The 20815-nt window shown below is 43.7% G+C and overlaps 1 protein-coding gene across 1 annotated transcript; it reads left to right on the top strand.

The window, feature by feature from the left end:
- Positions 1 to 4352: 4352 nt before the first annotated feature.
- On the top strand, positions 4353 to 18194 carry MEPE (matrix extracellular phosphoglycoprotein). The gene is made up of 5 exons (XM_047798887.1): positions 4353 to 4453; positions 6328 to 6393; positions 9911 to 9964; positions 10944 to 11036; positions 16394 to 18194. Exons 2-5 carry the CDS (start codon positions 6340 to 6342, stop codon positions 17855 to 17857), a joined length of 1665 nt encoding a protein of 554 aa, XP_047654843.1. The 5' UTR covers positions 4353 to 4453; positions 6328 to 6339; the 3' UTR covers positions 17858 to 18194.
- Positions 18195 to 20815: the final 2621 nt, after the last annotated feature.

Genomic DNA, 20815 nt, shown 5'->3' with positions numbered 1-20815 from the left:
TAGGAGAAAATAACCTGGGGTTTTAAACCACTGCGTTTGGAGGTAGCTTGTTGCCGAGCAATAGATACCTGGAGAAGGACCAAGAAGCAGAGAGAAAATCTGGGTTCCTGACAATTAAGACAGTCATGAGAGAAAAGCTAAAATAAAACGATAATGCAGATAAACACAAATTTAAAGCTAAAACTTGAGAAGACTGGATAGGCCCCCATTAGGTAAGAAAATAGTGTGTGTCCAATAGAATGAATAACTAGCTGCTGTATACCATCATGCTCTGCTTCTCTCTCCTTCTTTATTGGGGGGCTTTTAAGGGCCACACCCACAGCACATGGACGTTCCCAGGCTAGGGGTCAAGTCAGCTATAGCGCTGGCCCACAGCCACAGCAACACCAGATCCAAGCCACATCTGGGACCGACACCACAGCTCACAGCAACACCAGATCCTTAACCCCCCTAGCGAGGCCAGGGATGGAACCCGCATCCTCTTAGATACTTGTGGGGTTTATTCCCGTGAACCACAACAGGAACTCCCACACCTCTCTTTTTTTTTTTTTTTAATGTTTAAAATTTTTATTAACATATGGTCGATTTGCAAGGTTGTGCCAATTTCTGACCTACGGCAAAATATGTGCTCTCTTAAACGAATACTTGGTGGCATACAACAAAACAGCACCCACCAAAAAGGGCCATTTGAAAATGAGAGGTATTTCCCCCTTGAGATCACACAATAAACTTTTACAGCTACTTCCAGAACGTTACCGTGCCCCAAAGGAAAGGGCGGGTGTCATTATAATTACACGTTAACTGCATCCTCTGAATTACATTCTAAGGTGTAATAAGACATCTTTCTCATATAAAAATAAAAGCAAATTATATTGACATGTCTTCTCTTTGCTAGTAATAGCTGATGGGTAAACAAATAGCCTAGAGGAATGAACACAGCCAGGCTTACGCGCCTCTGTGACCCTTCGTGGTTCCGTATCGGGCTGAAATGTTTATGTACTTCTGTTGAAATTCCCAAACACTACGAGAAAAAAAAAATGATGAAAACTAAAAATAAACATAATGGCGGGGTAAATGTGAAAGATGGTTGTAAGTGACATTTTAAAAAGTGACCTTTTTAAACTTAGGATGAATATTGATACCCATGAATGAACATATTTAAAACAGACATGTTTTCTTCTGCTAAAAACAGGGCAAGCCCCAACACACCCTCGATTCTGGAGAGAGGTGGGGAATGAATACTTCTATGAGTGCCTGAAGTCTTGACACGTCTTTAAGGGTCCATATGGTAAGGAGGAGATTGTTCACCCCGATTCCTCTCCTGATTCAGGAGGCAAAATGCTGTCTGTCTGTTGTGTATATAAGTTAGAAAGTAGGGAGTTATTGCAGTTAGTCAGAACCTGTGGAAATATATATATTATGTTTACTGCTAGCTGCTCATTATGATGCAAAGAGATGCGTTACCTGGTAGGCGTAAGAATAAGTTGGGGACCAAGATCCCAGAGGATAAAAAGAGTTCCGACAACCCTAAGTTTTAAAAAGAGATACAAGAGCACTTGGACCTCGAGCGCAAGTACAGAGAAGATGGAGGGAAGGTTCTAGAAATAGATGGGGAAGCAAAACAAGTCAAAACAAAAATACAAAACGACACGCCTGGATGACGTTTCAGGAGCTGGGATGGACAGGGTCGGTTCCTAGTTAGCTCACATTTTAATTATTCTCATCAACCGGAGGGTAAAAAATGAAAAACCAGCATGAGATGAAACAGGTTTCATGGACGTTGTCATTGAAAAATATCTTTGAGGAGAAACTCTATGTGTCCATGTGGCCCAGGAAAGCCAGGCTAAGAGCATCACTGGTGAAGATATGTGTTCCTGAACCATGAACCAAGAACCAAAAGAAAGTTTGTGTCCATTTCCTGTTCTTCTCTATTGCTTCCTAAGTCTGGTTTTTTTGTTTGTTTGTTTGCTTTTACCTTTTTTTTTTCACTTTTTTAGGGCTGTATCTGCGGCATATTGGGATGCCAGGCGAGGGGTCAAATCGGAGCTACAGCTGCTGGCCTACACCACAGCCACACCAATGCAGGATCCAAGCCACGTTTGAACCTACACCACAGCTCATGGCAGTGCCAGATCCTTAACCCACTGAGCAAGGCCAGAGATCAAACCCACAACCTCATGGTTACTAGTCGGATTCGTTTCCGCTGTGCCACGATGGGAACTCCCTAAGTCTGTTTTATTTTGTTTTGTTTTCCAATTAAATAGAAATAGTGTGAGAATAGATGAACTTTTGTTTGTTTGTTTTTAACAGAACCTTGGTTTTTAACCTTAGGCTATTGGTTCCTAAGAAATGTTATAGCAAAACTCTATTACACAAAAACATTTAGGAAACTTACACTGTTTTTGAAGTTCAAGCTCAACCCAGGGGATACAACACCTCTACTTCACAGAACCTTGGCAAATGGTTTGCAAATGGTTCTTTTCTCCACAGTTCCTTCTCTGCAAACTGTCAGCCAGAATAGATTCTTTTTTTTTTCTTGCTTTAGTCAATTGTAGGTTCCAAATTTAAAGCTCAAGTTGCATTTTTACTTTCTGAACTTTAAATTCGTTTCGCTTTGGGAGCATATATATTTAGCTACTGCCAGTTTCCTCCCCAGTAGGACTGATAGCTAAATCAAATTTTAATATTCCATGCATTTTTTCTCTGTAGAACACAGGTTCATCAAGATAGAATTAAACACTTTCCCACGACTTAAATGAAGGTGAAATTTCTTGCACACTAAAATTCTTTGAAAAGAGGGAAAAACAAAGAGAAAGCACATTTGAGAAATATCTGAAACCATAAAATAATACCAAGAGAACTGGAGCTGCAGCTGCAGGCCTATGCCACAGCCACAGCAATGCGGGATCCAAGCCACGTCTGCAAGATGACACCACAGCTCACCGCAATGCCAGATCCTTAATCCATTGAGCGAAGCCAGGGGTTGAACCTACGTTCTCATGGATACGAGTTGGGTTCATTACAGCTGAGCCACAACAGGAACTCCTCAAGCCTCACTCTGGAGACAGATTTCCTAAGTACAAATTCCAACATAAAAATACTAGCTAGATATTTAAGCAAGTCACTTAACTGCTTTATGTTTCATCACTAAAATTGGGGTGGTAATAACAGTACTTACAGGTGTTTTAATGCTTTTGTAAACATTAAATGGGTTAATGTACCACACTTAGAATAGTACCTGGACCGTTGTATTCACTCAATCAAAGTTTAGCTTAAGCATCTGACCACAGTAACCAAGTTGTAGAGCCAGTATTTGAACTCAGGTGTGTTTGACTCCAAAGATACCCAAGCTAAATCACTTCATCGTCAATGAAAAATCCACACTTAGGGAGTTCCCATTGTGGCTCAGCAGGTTAAGAACCTGACAGCGTGTCCATGAGGATGCAGGTTTGATCCCTGGCCCTTGCTCAGTGGGTTAAGAATCTGGAGTTGCCAAAAGCTGAAATTAGGTCACAGATGCAGCTTGGATCCGGCATGGCGGTGGCTAAATGTCTATCGACAGATGAACAGATTAAGAAGATGTGGTACATATACACCATGGACTACTACTCAGCCACAAAAAATAAACTAATGCCATTTGCAGCAAAATAGGTGGAATGAGAGCTTCTCAAACTAAGTGAAGTAAGCCAGAAAGAAAACACAGATACCATACGATAGCACTTATTTGTGGAATCTAAAATATGGCACAGACAATCCTGTCAACAAAGCAGAAGCAGGTCACGGCCAAGGGGAACAGACTCATGTTTACTCAGGGGAGAGGGGGGCAGTGGGATGGACAGGGAGTGTGGGGGTTTTGGATGCAAACTGTTCTATTTCAAACGGATGGGCGATGGGGCCCTACTGTACAGCACGGGGAACTGTGCGTGATTGGGTCCCTTTGCTGTACAGCAGAAATTGAAGAAACACTGTAAATCAACTATACTTAAAAAAAAATGTGGTCACATTAGGGTACTAAAAAAATAAAATATTACCAACCCCCCCCCAAAAAAATATTGCTGAATTTCATTCTGGCAAAATGGAAATAATAGACTTTCTACACAAAAGGGTATTTATAAACTTGCGACTTACTCAGTCAGCCCTAATTAATAGTTCTGAAGTCATTCTTAATTATTTGACAACACAATCTACCAAGCTGAGGTATTTATATTTTCTGTTTATCCCACTTTCTGGAACATTTGATAGCAGCTTTTCACCACAAAAACATTTTTAGATTAAAATTACTTTGCCCCCTGTGGTTATCTGTGGGCACTGGTAACAAATTGTTTGCTAGGGCTGAGTGAGCCAGAGCTGATTGGCCATCGGGAACACGAACAAACTTTAAATTTCAGCAAAATGCCCAGAGGCTGCTAATCCTGCCGAAGCAGCCAGGTATTCTGAAGGCCAGAGATCCCAGGTAATCTGGCTCTCTTGATGTTCTTGGTAGCAAACAGCTTTATAACATAGTTTATCTTTTTAAGATGCATGCCTTGTGTGGGGGGGGGTCGCTTTAGAAATAAATGCATGATGCAAGTACTCTCTATTGAGCACACCTGGGTACTATTCCGTGCTTTGTTTTGTGTAAGGAAAGTATGTTCCCAAGCTCTAGAAATGATCAACTAATGCTAAAGGCTTGGTAGCAGCTTCCTCTGATATGACGATGAATGGGATTGAGCTCCACAATAGCTCAGCAACTTCAGTTTCACTCTATACCTCTGCTGGCAACGCAGAATGAGGATAATGTGATCGTATTTACACTCTCAAACCTCATCCTTGCTGATATTTCTCCTCATCAGCACTAAGTCATTTGATGGATGACTTGTTCTGTCCTGATCTCTAAAATGCTTGGAAGCTGAATTACGGTTAGCATGAAGGTCCTTAAAATTGTGTTAATTTAGAAGAGATAGATATAAAAAATTGGGTCACTTTCCTATACAGTGAAAATTGACAGAACATTATAAATCAACTATAATAAAAAATTTTTTTAAAAGAACGAGGGTGCTACACTCTCCCCCTTAAAAAAAAAAAAAAGAAGAAGAGAATAGCCCAGGATTTTAGAATACATTTAAAAGTCATATTCGTTTCTCCAAATAAAAATGTTTAACTCGAAATAGTTAGACTGCAAGTATTTAGATTATTTTTCCTCGAAGGATTTTCTCTCAGGTAATGTGGAAGAGTGGTGTAAATTTTCGGTTCTCATGTTGGTTGCTGTGTGTCTGTGTGGTAGTGAGTAAAATACGTAATATCAAAATCAACAGGGTAGAAATCCAAGGTTATATGCCAACTTTCTTTTTCAATCTAATGGCAACTTGATTTAAATGAATGTGCTAGATCCTCTTAGTATATTTACCAAAGTATAAACGTGTTCCTTTAGCCCTGACTGTTGGTATTTTAAACATCAGTTTGTTCATCCCACTCTCATAATATGATTTACATTTAAATCAACTACATGCAGCTTTTTCTGTAATACCATGAAAGAATAGAAACTTATTCAAGGTGGCCTGGAGTCTGGCTCTAAAGCTCCATTGCCTGAGACTAATCCTGGTTCTGCACCTTAAGACCTGGGAATTCTGGGACAAGTTGTTTGACTCTGTGTCTCTTTCTTAATCTATAAAACAGAAATAGGAATGCCTCCTAACTCCGCAGGGTCCCTGTGAGGCTCAGTTAACCAAATACACATCAAATGCTTACAGCAGGGCTTGGCTCATTTCAGATCTCCATAAATGTTAGCTATTCATGTAAGTAGTGCATCAATCACTACTCTCCAGCCCCCAGGCGGCTCCCACCTCATCTGCACTGCCCGTGAATACAAGGACATCTATTTGGGCATTAGGCCAGGAGTGAATAAGCTTTCATTCCTCACAGCAGAGTCTGCTACCCTGGCAGATTCTTTGAAGAGTCTGTTATGAGTTGCTATATTAACTGAGTTATGTAAATGAGTTCTATAAATAACTGAATTATGCAAGAATTCAATGAGATGGTCTCTCTCTAAAGACAAAAAGGCAAATTTGGGCTGACAATAGAATAAACAAATATGTCCATAAAATCCATTTCTATTTGACTTCATTGTTTTAATAATATTGGACAATTTTCATTTTCACCTTGAAATAATTAGACATGAAATTTCTTAAAGTTTCTACACTTGGATATAAAGTATGCATAGTTTGTTTTTTTTTTTTTTAAACAAAAGGGAATGGACTGCTAAGGGGAAGGATGTGTGTTTATTTAGACTTATGGCTGCAGTTCATAACTGGCAATGTTTTAGGGAAAAACATAATTGTCTTTTCACAGAGATTCTCAAAGATGCGAATCGTCTGTTTGGGACTCTTCCTTTTCAGTCTGACCTGGGCGGCACCAGTAAGCATTTATGAATTCAGTTACACATTATATAATCGCTTGCTCGCTGTATCTATTTTTCTTTTAAACAATGTCTTTTTAAATGAGTAGCCTTTACCTAGTTCACTTACAATAAAGTACCAAAGAGGAAGCATTTAGCACTTGACACAAATGTCTGTCACCAAGGAGGCCCCAACAAACATGTGAGAAGAATTACAAGATGCCCACATGTTGCCTTTAGAGAAACACCAGAAAGAATATTTCGGTTTGTTTTATTTTTAAATTTATTTTTATTAAAGCGCAGTTGATTTCCACCGTGGTATCAATTTCTGCTGCACAGCTTAGTGACCCAGTTATATTTTGTCATAGTCTTTTTTCTCATGCTATCTTCCGTCATGTTCTATCCCACGAGATTGGATATAGTGCCCTGTGCTATACAGAAGGACCTTGATGGACAGGGAGTTTGGGGTGGGTAGATGCAGAAAGACTATTTTTGAGAAAACCAATTTGATTGAGAAATTCAATCAGCTCATGCTAACAAGCAACTATTCAGGTCCCCAAATGCTAACATGTCAAAAGAAGGTGTCAATATTTTACTGAAAACTGAAAGAATCAACTAGAATGCTCAATGAAGCAACTAGACTTTACAACTACAAGACAGCACAACAAGACTCGAACTTTTCTGTAATTCTTGCAGCACCCCCAACCCTGTGAGAGCCTGCTAGTGAATTTCTCTTCATCTGCGAGGTTAAGATGGGAAAAGTCCCCTTAAGCTTCACCCAAATCGAGCTCCAGGTTCCCTTTGTGACTTTTCTTTCCTCTGACTCTCCTGGAGGAGCACTCAGGATGCAACTAACTCATCTGGTGAAAGTGCTGACTGTTCACCACTATTTTCTGCAAAGGAGACACCGTGCTAACTAGAAAATGCCTGCAAAACATCTTAACCTTTGCCACTGGAGGACCGTGGAAACGAGCGGTCATTCCGTTGTCACACAGGTCCTGAGAGAGCGGGTAACCAACTGGGGAACCCGGTGACAGGGAGGAACTATGCCAACCAGTGAGGACAGCAGAAATTGAGCAAAGTGGAGTTCCCGCTGCGGCTCAGCAGGTTAAGAACCCAGCTAGGATCCACGAGAATGTGGTTCCATCCCTGGCCTCGCTCAGTGGTTAAGGATCCAATGTTGGCATGAGTTGTGGTGTTGGTCCCAGATGTGGCTCAGCTCTGGCATCGCCATGAGCTGTGGTGTAGGCCAGCAGCCTGGGAACTCCCACATCCCGCGGCTGTGGCCCTAAAAAGGAAAAAAAGAAAGCAAGAAATGAAGGCAAGCAAGTCCCTTCTCAGCACACGTGCTCTCCCAGTCCTGTGGGAGGCTAAAAATAGACATGCCCGGGCCACTGCACACAACCCACTCAGCTCCGCCAGGGCCCCAGAGGCTGGTGCTTAGACATGGTGTGGACAGAGTGGGTCCTGCTGACCCAGCTCCATCCCACCAGCTGAGGACGAGTCTATTTCGAGCCACACACCCCGAAGAAGAGCTGGAGTGGCACTCTCTGACCATTTTCCAGTAAAGGCGCTCTGTCAACATCCCCCAGGGACCCCTGGTCCCGAGAGGGTGCCAGCCTTTTTCCCCCCAAGAGAAACGCCATCTCCGCTTTCGGGCCACACTCAAGGGCTGGAGAAAGGCCACACGGGGGCTGGGAGCGAAGGAGAGGGGGTGCTGATTCCAAATGAGAGAGGTTTGGCGAGGACGCAGAGACAAAGGTGGAATTACAGATGCCCAAACGTGATGTTCTCTTCCAGACACAGATTCTATTTGAGCACCTGCTTAAATTATTTAGTAGCAGGTATGTGGTATCCACATCCCGAGTCACTGCCATATGTTTTGGAATTAGAATCCAAATTCACTCTGTCGGGGGGAGAAAGCTTTTCCTCAACCCTCTTTGGGTCCCTGGCTGGGTCTGACAATTAAAACTGACAGATGAACAGGAGATATATACATATATTATTAAAATTTTACAGGTACATGGAAGTCTTCACAAGAATGTGAGGACATGAAGAAGGGACCAGAGCTGGAAGCTCTTATGCCTTTTAGACAAAGAAACAATACATTTGTGAAGAATTGATAAGACAAAGGGGTTTGGGCGAAGGATCTTCTAACTAGGACTAGGAAGTCCTTATCTTCCTTAACCAGGAAGATTAGGGTTGCTTTAACAAGATCTGTGGGCAGATTTTTTCCTGCCATCTCTGGACTGGTAAGAGGGTGTCTCCAGTAAAAGGAGACCCTGGGCTTCCTTCTCCTTCACCCTCCAGTCTCAGGGCAGACCTCCCGGCAGCCTAACCCAGACTGAAGTCGGATGGCCGAGGAGCTTGGAGAATGTGGCTTGTAGGGGGGGAATCCATCCTGGAGAGAACAGGAGAAGCTTAGCCCCTGAAAGCAAGCAGGCTGGTTACCGATATCGTATTGCGAGGAAATGCAGAACTTTAAGATTTTCTCAGGTAGAACACCCTCTAGGTGGACAGAGCTTCTTGATTTCATCATTCCCTTGAGGGAACCAAATCTCTCTCTGGTCCCACCGACAGCGTCCGGATGCCTGCTTCCACCTGTGCATTCAGATACGGCCAGCGCCACCCACTGGTTCCTCTTGTCGCATCTGAGATAACCTAGGAAATTCAAAACCAAATAAGGAAATAAAGAAAAATAAATAAGAAAATACGGAGAATGCAGGAAGGTCCTGTCTCATCCTTCCCTGGCAAGCCTGCCCCAGGATTGCAGGTTCTCCTCTGCACGCTCTCCTGTGACACCCAAATTGCATCCCCAGAGCCTGAAATGAGCCACCTGCATCTACCCCTTTTTAGTTTCTGAACATTCTCTGTTCTGTAGCTACCTCTTACCCCCCAGCCAGGTGCCTTCAAGATATTTTGATGCTTCCATGTCAGATCGAGAGAAAGCCTCTGTCACAATCTGCAGGCTACCCTGGTTCCCTCTCCCTGAAGGACACAACGGCCCAGGCGCCTAGCAACAATCGACAATCGAGTCCCAGCCTCAGGAGTGGTCCTTCCCGCAGGTGCAGGGCTGTGGTTTCACTCTTGCGGGACTATTGGAAGCATCACTCCTTAACTCAAATAGCACAGCACGGAGCCTGTGCCATCAGGGCACGTGCAACCCCCATCGCTGGGCTCTGGTTTTGGCTCACTGATACTGAACACGCCCGGTGTGCCTGCAAAACCTTTTTCAGGGGGTGCCAATGACATCCAAGCTTTTTCACCTGCAGTGCCACCCCATCCTCCGGCGCTCGAAGGTGGCTCTGTAGCGAAGAGTGCCTTGTCCCCTCCAGGGAAGGAACAGTAGCCTCAGGATTCCTTCAATTCGGGAGCAGATGTGACTCGTGCTTCCGTCTTCTTTTGGCCAGAATGATTTTCCACATTGACTAATACACCCCAGGGAGAGAAAAATAAAGGACATGTTTATTGTTTGACGAAATGAATGAAAGAAGAAATGTTTGCCGTGAAGTTTTATTTCTTGTTTCCTCCTTTCAGACCTTTCAACCACAGGCTGAGAAAACGAAGCACGACTGTGTGGAAAAACAGAGGGTAAACAGAATTATTCTTCTCAAATACACCCCTTCCAACTCTGTAAAGAGAAAAGTCAATAGGAGGAAAATTTTCACTGTCAAAATGTTCTTGTGTACTTAGGATGGAGATGGAAAATGAAACAACATAATTTTGGCCCTTGTATTCACACCCTGTGTGAAGAAAAGAGAAAAGCCTTCTGAATGGGAATTTGTCTCACCTTGATGTGATTTCTTCCTTCAGAGACATGAGTAAAAATTCTAGTTATTATTATTAGCAATAATAATATTGCTATTAGAAAGCCATATTTTCCCACCCATGTACGTGAGAGCAAAGTGATAAGTAAGGAGGAAAACAAAGGCAAGTGAATTAAGGAGCCTTCATGGGGAATTCTGCGCCCTTGGCGAGGGTTTCCCATGTGCATCCAGAAAGTTAAACAAGAACCCTGAGTTTTTCAGGTCACCCAATTGCAGCCTGCTTCTGCCTACCACGGTTCCTCTTGGCAGTCTCAGAAAAGTCTGTCCTAAAAACCAACAATCTTCTGTTCTCTATCTCAGCTGAAAATGACAAAGGCAAAAACCACACGCTTAGGAGCCCGAAGGTTCCACTGTGAGGTCTGCCAATTTGACGTCAGCGTGAATCCTGCAAAATCTGCCTTCCTCCTCATCCCCTGTCCCCTCCCACTTGAGCAAATTTCTCAGGGCTCCATATCCACTGAAATTTGCTGATAAACTTGATACACTCCAGGAGAGAGAGCAGTTTGACCGTCATTCTCAGGGAAAACACATTTCCAGACAGCAAGAAAAGAGAGGAGCCAGCTGCTCTCCTCGGGAGCTGGCTGACCCGCGCCCCCCTGTGGTTATCAGAAGTACTACCATTTGTCAGATGCAGAAAGTGGACTTAAAAAGTTAAAAATATTCTTGCACAACCAAAAAGAGAGAGAAGGAAAACTTCCTAGGAAGAGAGAAACCCATCTTAACATAATGTTGTGTTTTTGTAGGTCACCTACAAGGGCCACCATGAGAAACACGGGTATTATATTTTTAAGTACGTTTACACATCATCTGGGAGGAAAAATCAAACTGGCATGAAGGTAAGCTCCGTCCTAGTGATTCTCATCATGAGCTAAACGCTGGATTAACGCCGGGACAAAGTGTAGGGGGACAAAGTTTACATTCGCCTGTTCTGGGCTTTCTGCCTGTGGCTGGTGCTTTGCCCTCTCCCCCAGGGTCCCAGGCTCCTGGGGTGTCTCTGCTATGGAACCCTGCGCCCGGTCTTCCTGGCACTGACGGGCCCCTGTGTGCCCGGGACGTGGCAGGCAGGTGTGGTGCGGTGCCCTGGACAGGCATGAGTTTTTCATGTTATTGCTTCTGAGTCAAACCTGATCCTTTAGAAGGAGGTTTTCTGGACGTCTTCTACGTTCTGTGCTCACGAAGGGGGAGCGATTAGACGGAAAGCATTCGGCCCTAAAATGGGACACACTTTAGTGTCCCTTAAATTCATTCCACAGATGACGACATCTGTGTCAGGATTCTCAGAAGAGAAACAAGAAGGGCCTTTTCATTGGAATAAAACAATCCTTCTTTTCACTCAGTCCTTTTTGTAGATTCATTGGCCAAAGAGCTAGAAATAGTTTCAAATGCCATCAGCAAAAGGACTGTTTGCTTTCTCCAAATCTGGCTTCATTCCCCATGAAAGTAGTAGTTCCCCTTCAGAATGTTACTTTGTTCTGCTCCATAGTCTTTAGACACAGCTCTTAGGCTCATTGCCTTTTAAACTTACTGGTTGTAACAAATAGGTGTTAAGCTCATTCTACTGTGCAAGATACTCTGTGAGACAAAGTGACTGAGAAAACGTTTTCTCTCCAGGATTTTAGAGTTGGGAAATAAAAAAGGCATTTACAAAAATGATCACAGGAGTTCCTCTTGTGGCTCAGCAGTAGCAAACCCAACTAGGATCTGTGAGGATGTGGGGTTCGATCCCTGGCCTCCCTCAGTGGGTTAAGGCTCTGGCGTTGCCGTGAGCTGTGGTGTAGGTTGCAGATGCAGCTCAGATCTGGTGTGATTGTGGCTGTGGTGTAGGCCGTCAGCTACAGCTCCGGTTCGACTCCTAGCCTGGGAACCTCCATATGCTGCAGGTGTGGCCCTAAAATATATATATATATATATATATATATATACATTTTGCAGGCACAGCTTGGATCTGGCATTGCTGTGGCTGCAGTGTAGGCCGGTGGCTACAGCTCTAATTGGACCCCTAGCCTGGGGTCCAATTATATATACATATAATATACATAATATATAATTATATACATAATAATATATATATAATAACCTGAGACAGAATGTGCAAAATGCTATGTGAGTGATAACCAAAAAAAAAATCGTGCTTCAGGGCTTGGAGGAGAAAAGATTAGTTCTTAGTCTGGTGTTCAAGGAAAGCTATGTGACATGGAAATAACTGAGCTAGGCCTAGGAGGCTGAGAAAGCTTTGAGCAAACGGTTGAGTGGGAGAGGCTGTTCTCATGAAGAGAATAATAAGAGCCAAGGCACAGAGTTAGGAAAGCAGATCAGCCAATTAATGTTTTGACTCTACGACCATCACACAGTCAACATGCAAGCAGAAGTCATTTGACATAAGCAAGTGCAAAAAACGACGGACCATCACATACTGCATTTTAAAAGTTGTTCATGTTTTTATTTATAAAAGAAATGTACTCAGTCTTTCAAGAAGTGCACACAGTTCATTAGTATACGTGCTACTGTTTTAAAAGCAGCAAAAGCACCAAAGAGAAAACAGAACTTCCCCCTTCAGAATAGGAAGGAAAGGAAAAATTAATTAAGCCATTAATTTTTGTTTCTTTATTTGTCTTTTTAGGGCTGCACCCACAACATATGGAAGTTCCCAGGCTAGGGATCTAATTAGAGCTGTAGCCACCGGCCTACACTGCAGCCACAGCAATGCCAGATCCAAGCTGTGTCTGCAGCCTACACCACAGCTCTCAGCAATGCCAGATCCTTAACCCGCTGAGCAAGGCCAGGGATCAAACCTGTGTCCTCATGGGTCCTAGTCAGATTCATTTCCACTGAGCCATGATAGGAACTCTGGAAAGGGAAAAAATTAAGAAGGGATTATTATAAAGCATTTGTTTAACTCAAAAGAGACCAGTGAGCAAATGAACTTAGTTGTAAAGGAAAATATAAATATCTACGGACAACTTTCCAAGATTGAATGTCTTAAAATGTCATGTGTGGAGTTCCCAAGTGGCACAGTTAAGGATCTGGCATTAGCACTGCAGTGGCTTGGGTTGCTTCTGCGCACAGGTTCGACTTCTGGCCTGAGAACTTCCACATGCTGTGGGTGCAGTCAAAAAAGAAAAAAAAGTCAAATGTTTCTTTTTCATTCAGAAATAATTCACTCTAAAGTTTTTCTATTTTCTATTTCCTCATGAGAAACTCTTACCTAGTTTCAGGATCCACCTGCCAGTTTGGAAGATCAATGAATCATGATAACTCCCCCAAATAAGTCATTTAAGTTATGTCTTAAAGATAGCACATGCTGCAAGATTATGTACGGCATATTAGCCAGCTTCGTGGAAATAGAGGAGACTTCTGTAAACAGTTTGTATCTTGAGGTTGAAACATGAGCTGATGCAACAGCTCCCCACTGCTTCCAACATTATTCAGCTCCATGGACATGGCGGCCTCCCCCTGACTGTTCTCCGTCACCACAATTCCTCCTGCATCTCTGATTTCCATGTGGCTAATCTCCTGCTCATGCACCTTCACTAGCTCGGCATCCCCTACAAAATAAAACCATATTCTTGTCCCTGGAATCCCAGGTTTTACAAAGCACATGTCTGTGCAAACCCTTGAATATGACCTCTCGGCAGCCCCTCCCACCTTGCCCCCCCCCCCTGCAGGACTATTGCCTCTGCCACTTAAGAAGTCCTCAGAGATTGATCAGAACAGGTTGCAACCAGCCCAGCTTCTTCCATAGCCCAATGCCTCAATAAAATCTCTTATTTTGATTTCATGTTACCCACCAGTTCCCAGGCCTAGGTTGTGGGGGTGTAAATTTTTGCTCCCTCTACAAGTTTGAGGTGGAGGAAAAGCATGTTGTGTATCCTGTCTAGAATTGCTCGGTGTCTCAAGAGCGCCAACCCGTGGGCTAATAAAAGGGGAAAGGAAATTAATTTAAATCTGATCCATTTAAACTTAAGGTTCTCTCATCATTGAAATAGTTCTTTAAGTATGTCCTTCAGTTTCTTTTGGATAAAAAGGCTCAGGTCCTTCCTTCTCCCTTAAGGTGGCATGCACACACAGCAGGGAGCAGGGCGTGGGTTATACCATCCACCACATGCCATGGGCACAAACGTGGCTGGCACCAGAGTGGGGAGGAAGACATGGGGTCCTCAGACATGGACCGGAAAACGTTGCTTGACCACTTGTGTACCACTGCCCCCTGCTGGAAGCCTAAGACAATGTTGGCTCCAATAGCTTAGGACCAAACAACCCAGTCTGGGGAGGGGCAGGGGCAGCAGTGACCCAGCCTCTCTTGGTGCTCACAGACACTACAGGTCCGTCTTTGTTTGTGCATAACTCACATTTGTTCCTAGTATATATGCTCCATCTGCATGGCTCCTTTTTAAAAGTTTATTATTTTTTTAAAATAACAATTCCGTTTACTATTTCTCATGATTCCCTGGGTACACTGTACAATCCCTGAGTTCCAGGAGGCAAGCGCAGAAGCTTCCAGGCTTCCTAGACACACTCTCACTCCACCATTGGCCCACTGGGCAAAGCACATCACAAGCCGGCCCAGGTTCAAGGAGGTGGAGAAACCAGAAATGGACTTTACTTTTGGTAGGGGAAGGATGCATTGCTTTTTAAGAGCCACTTCATTCCCTCTGGAAAGTTCCTGGGCACTCTCAGAGAAACAGTGAGTGGCCTGGGCCACTTCCATCCCAGCCCCTCTTTCTTCTTGACCACATCTTTCTAGCTCCTTGCATGTTGGCTGCACTTCAGGTTGGCAGCGTGCAGCCTATGAGGCACTGTGTTTACAGACCTTCCCCCCAAAAGGGATCAACTGAGCTACTCTTCTTCTCTCCTTTCTCTTTTCCGTCTCATTATTCTCTCAGGGATTTTTCTTGTCTAGACCTCCATTATTTCAGTGTGTGATCAAGAAGCGTAATTCTCGAAAGGTGGTTACAGACCAGCAGCATCAATGTCAGCTGGAAACTTGTCATAAAGGCACATGCCAGAGCCCCATCCCCAGTCCACGGAATCAGAAACGCTGGCCAGTGGGGAGAGTTTGTTTTAGGAAGCCTTCCAAATAGTTCTGATCAATGCTAAATTTGAGAACTATTGATCTGGACTATCAAATTTGGTTTATTACATGAAAAAAGAAGAAGACAATAAAAATTAATGAATCCATTTTCAGACAACAGCTAGAGTCACCAACACGTGGGGCAAAATCCTTTGTTTGGATGTCAGAAGCTGAGTATTCCCTGGTTTCTTCTGCTTATGGGTTTTTTTTTTTTTCTGTTAAAAAAAAAGGAAGAGAGGAAAATATTTACACCTTTGAGGACCAAGGCAAAAGCTGAGAGAAGGGGCGGTGGGGGAGGAGAAAGAATGAGAACGGAATCACACTTGAAAGATGAAATCCAGGGAGTTCCTGGCAGAGCAGAAACTAATCTGACTGGGAACCATGAGGTTGTGGGTTCGATCCCTGGCCTTGCTCAGTGGGTTAAGGATCTGGCATTGCCATGAGCTGTGGTGTAGGTTGCAGACGTGGCTTGGATCTGACGTTGCTGTGGCTGTGGTGTAGGCCGGTGGCTGCAGTTCCCATTGGACCCCTAGCCTGGGAACCTCCACATGCTGTGGATGTGGCCCTAAAAATCCAGAAAGAAAGAAAGAAAGAGAGAGAGGGAGGGAGGGAGGGAGGGAGGAAGGAAGGAAGGAAGGAAGGAAGGAAGGAAGAAAGAAACTCCATTTCCCTTACCCTGGCTCACTAGTCACAAGACAAGGATCATAGTCTGTCCTCCTGAAATTCAGTATCAGGCCCTAATCTATATTTCCAAATTTATTTCTCTCTTTAGGATTCTCTTCTTTAGGATTTCTCTACTCCAACCTTATAATTTTATTCATCTTTCAAATGTTTCCTATTTCCAAACATTTGAATATGCCGCTTATTCTTAAGATAGCCTCACGATTTTCCTTCCATATATTTGAATCTTACCCACCCTTCAATCCTTGCTCCTTCTTCCTTCTCCATGAACCCTGCTTTGCCATTCCAGAATTATCTCTACCATCAAACCCCTACTGAGTTAATAGTCTTTTTATGAAGTATACAGCGGGGTTGTTTTAAATTATTAGTATTGCCTAAGAATGATTACATTTTAAAAGTTGAACATAAAATAATGACTTTATGTGGAAAATTACACCTTAGCAGGAAGAAAAAAATAAAGGCGATATTGCTCTTCCCCATTCTGGCAAGAGAGAAGCACCTACAGAAAACACTGGCCAGGAAAAAGGGAAAAACTTGTCGCTTCCTGGAAACAGTGAAAATAACAAAAGCACTAAAGCCCAAAATCTTATTGGAAATAGAAAGATAATGAATGAAGACCAGAGTATTGGAAACAAAGAAAATGCCCCAAATGACCTAAAGATGGCCATTTATCCTAAATCCTCTGAGAACCACAAGGCCGAAGACAGAAACAGCGCTCTCAGCAAACTACAGGACCAAGAAGAGTATGGCGCAGCTCTCATCAGAAATCACATGCAACATGCAATGGAGCCAGGGGCTGTGACTGAGCTCTTGGGGGAAGAAAACAAAGAGAACAAACCCAGGAATGTTCTAAGCAAAATTCCAGCAGCTGCCAACTATGCGAAAGCCCCATCGAATATTAAGAAGAATCATCCAAGAGGTTCCCAAGCCCAGAATATTCCAGCAAAAAGCAGAAGTCCCCACCGTCTCCAACACAACACCAACTACCTAAAACAGCTCCCCAAAGTCAAAAAAGTCCCCAGTGATTTCGAAGGCAGTGGTTACCCAGATCTTCAAGGGAGGGGGGACAATGATATTTCTCCTTTCAGTGGAGATGGCCCCCCTTTTAAGGACCTTTCTGGTAAAGGAGAAGCTACTGGTCCTGATCGAGAAAGTACAGACATTCAAACAGAGTTTTCCAGCCCAAGTGAAGCTGAGACCATTCATCCTGATGCAAGAGGGCCGGGGTCTAATGAGATCCCAGAGAAGGAAGGAAATGGCAGAGATACTGTTGGAACCAGGGATAAAACAGCCAAAGAGGCAAATGGTGCCGACGTGAGCCTGGTGGAGGGCGGCAATGGCATCACAGGGGGCACCGATTTCAAGAAACTCCCTGGGAAAGAAGGAAACAGAGTGGATGGCAGCAGCCAAAATGCTCATCAAGGGAAAATAGAGTTTCATTACCCTCATGCACCCTCAAAAGATAAACGAAAAGGTGGCAGCAGTGATGGAGCTGAAAGTACGAATTATAATGAAATTCCCAAATATGGCAAAGGCAGCAGTAGGAACGGTCCGGGACCTTCTAACAGGAGTCAAGTGACCTCGAGTGAAAAACAAAGCTTTCCCAGTAAGGGCAAAGGTCAGGGTCAGCTCACTCCTTCTCGCGGTCTTGAAAACAACATCAAAAATGAAATGGGTTCCCATAGTGACCCCAATAATGAGGGGACCATAATAACACACGGCAGAAAAAATCACGATGTACACTACAGACAAAATAATTATACGCGGAGTAAGGGTATGTCACAAAGGAAAGGCTCCTGGGGATACAGAAAGCCCCCTTCCAACAGGAGGTTTCACCCCCCGAGAAAGCATGACAGCAGTGAATCCTCTGACAGTGGCAGTTCCAGTGAGAGCGATGGTGACTAGACACTCCCAGCAGGACACAGGTTAAATACTTGGTCACCTGTGACCTATGGTGTAAAGTGGAGCCACCTGATAGCATTGGATGGAGAACAGAGCCAGGAATTAAGTCAAGAAACCCCACCTCCTGGGGAGAACTGATGCTACTTCACTGGCTATAGCATGAAATCCTATTCAAAATCATGGTATTTTATAAAATTCTGTTCAAAGTTATGACGCTTTTTTTAAGAAAAAAAATCATTAAGAATTCATGGAATAGGTAACATTTGAATAGGTATCATCTAAAAATACGTTATGGGTGTCACAAAAGCCTTCCTTTGTTGTTTGCCTGAAAAACATTCTCTCTCATAGGATAATCTGTAATTAAATGATCTATCAGAAAGTCTGTTGTCTGCGTTGCTTCATTTCAGATGCAAGGAGACTAGTTCTGCCTCTGACAAAGGCAGTGTTCGGAAATTAGTCGACTGGATGAAGCCTCCCTTCATCCCACTCTGCTTAAGCCAGTGTTTCCTTTTTCCTCCGGAGTCCTCTTCTCCTGTAAAGACACCCTGCTTCATGTCCTTCTGCCCTCTTTCCTAAGTTGCATGTTTATAACTTCTTATGAGGCAAATTTTATTTCCTGAAGCAACTTTCCTTGTTATCCCTTTTAATTCTACCTCCTTCTAGACAAAGAGGGGGATGGGCTGGAGGGAGAGAAACAGGGAGAATCTGAGAAGGAGAAGCACAAATGCAAAGCCAAGACAAAGATGCACTTTCGTAGATAATAGTCATTGGTTGAGCCCAAGTCACCTCAGGCTTACTCCTTTTTTCTGACCTTTAGTGTAGATGCTTTTCCAGTTAACAGCCTTGTAACACCATTCTGGAAATTAGCCCTGAGCCTCCTGGTCAGAGAGGGGAGCAGGGTTCTGAAAGGCTTTTTCTCTTTTTTTGGTAAGAGAGCTTATGTAGTTAAAACCACCCTTCCTCTTTTCTTACTTTATTTTTTGCTTAATATCAACATGACACCTGGAGGTGCAGCAGCCATTTTGTGACCATGAAGCACGGATGCTAGATAATAGAAAATATACGCATTGGTCTCTGCCCCCAGTTCCTGGCACAGAGCTCTTAAAAGCTTTGTAATTTACTTAGTAATAAGAGCCCATTGGGGCATCTTTTGTTCTAATATTTGGTTTTGACCCAGTTCCTTGGCACAGAGCCCCTAAAACCCTTGTGACTTCCTAAGTGATCAGAGCACCTGGAGCATCTTTGTTCTAACAAGGTGTCTCTGCATGGGCTCCTGGAAGGGGGCTGGTCACCAGAAAGACCCAGCCAGGATGAGAAGCTTGAGACTTTCAACCCTACCCCCCACCATTCTCCAAAGGAGGAGCAGGGGCTGGACATGGAGTTTACAGTTGATTTTTCCTGTGTGATGAAGCCTCCATAGAAATCCCAAAAGTATGGAGTTCAGAGCACTCCCAGGTGTGTGGACTTATGGAGGGGCTAGGAGACTAGCTCACCTGGAGAGGGCATGGACGCTCCCGTCCCTCCCACGCAACCTGCCCCGTGCATCTCTTCTATCTGGATGTTTTTCTGTAACCCCTTCCATATCCTTTTACAGTAGACTGGTAAACAGTAATAAACTGCGTTTCTCAATTCTGTGAGCCACTCTAGTAAACGGATGGAACCTCAGGAGGGGGTCTTGGGAACCTCTGATCTATAGGCAAGAGGTCAGAAGCACAAATGACAACTTGGACTTGAAATTGGCATTTGAAGTGGGAGAGGGGAGCAGTCTTATGAGGTTCAGCCCATAATCTGTGGGATCTGAAGCTACCTCTGGGTAGATAGTGTCAGAAACGAGTTCTCATTGTGCCTCAGTAGTAGCGAATCTGACTAGTATCCATGAGGAGGCGGGTTTGATCTCCGGTCTTGCTCAACTGGTTAAGGATCCGATGTTGCCATGAGTGGTGGTGTAAATTACAGACATAGCTCAGATCCCACGTTGCTGTGACTGTGGCGTAGGCTGGCTGCTACAGCTCCGATTCGACCCCCAACCTGGGAACCTCCATATGCTGTGGCTGCGGCCCTAAAAGAAAAGAAAGAAATGAGTTAAAATTGTGGGACACTCAGCTGGTGTCACAGACGTGCTCGGTGTGGGGGAAAAACCCCCCACACATCTAATGTCAGAAGTGGAATGTGATAGCAGGGTGAAAGTAAACGAGATAGACAGAAGTAGCTTTTCTAATACAAAAGAATCACAGAGGTGCTTCTGAACCAGCCCCATCAGCCTCCTGCCTTCATGATTCTCAGTGAAGCAGCTATTATTATTTTTTTGGTTATTGATAGGTGAATTGAATTCCTGATGGATACGCATCTCCATTGCTGACAGTCTTCCCAAAGAGAAGGGCTAAGAGAAGAAGAGTGAGAGAGACAGAGACTAGAATGAGAAAAGCATGAATTATTTCTCTTGTCTCTTTGACATCCAAGTTCCCACCCAGCAGAAATCATGGCTGGCACTTTCTGTACTGAACCTCGATCCCTGAGTTGAATAATCGGTACAACGCAAGTGCACACGAGTCAATATCTTCCAAAAATTTAAACTCCCGCGCTGGGTAAACAGAAAGTGTTTTTCATAAATAAAAGCTGTAGTGTAAGCTATGGAATACGTCAGATACACACAAAAAATAATGGCTAACCTGTGCCATTGTCTGTTAAACCCTCTAATCTACACATCCACCCTGTGATACCTACTGGTAGTAGCAGCAGTGTCCCCATTTACAGATGAGGACATTGAGGCACAGAACTGTTTGTAAATGACCCATCTAGTAAGCTAGGAGTGGTGTCCAAGCAGTCAGGCTCCAGTCTCTGCTCTTAAATACTCACTGTACTACCATGTGGCACAGAGACACACATAATACATACTATTCACTATATATGAATGTGTGTGTGTATATAGACACATATACGTGGAGAGTGTGTATATATATT

Source organism: Phacochoerus africanus, chromosome 10, assembly GCF_016906955.1.
Source record: "Phacochoerus africanus isolate WHEZ1 chromosome 10, ROS_Pafr_v1, whole genome shotgun sequence".
Taxonomy (NCBI): Eukaryota; Metazoa; Chordata; class Mammalia; order Artiodactyla; family Suidae; genus Phacochoerus; species Phacochoerus africanus.
The sequence above is the reverse complement of the archived record's forward strand: the minus strand, read 5'-3'. Positions and strand labels throughout refer to the sequence as shown.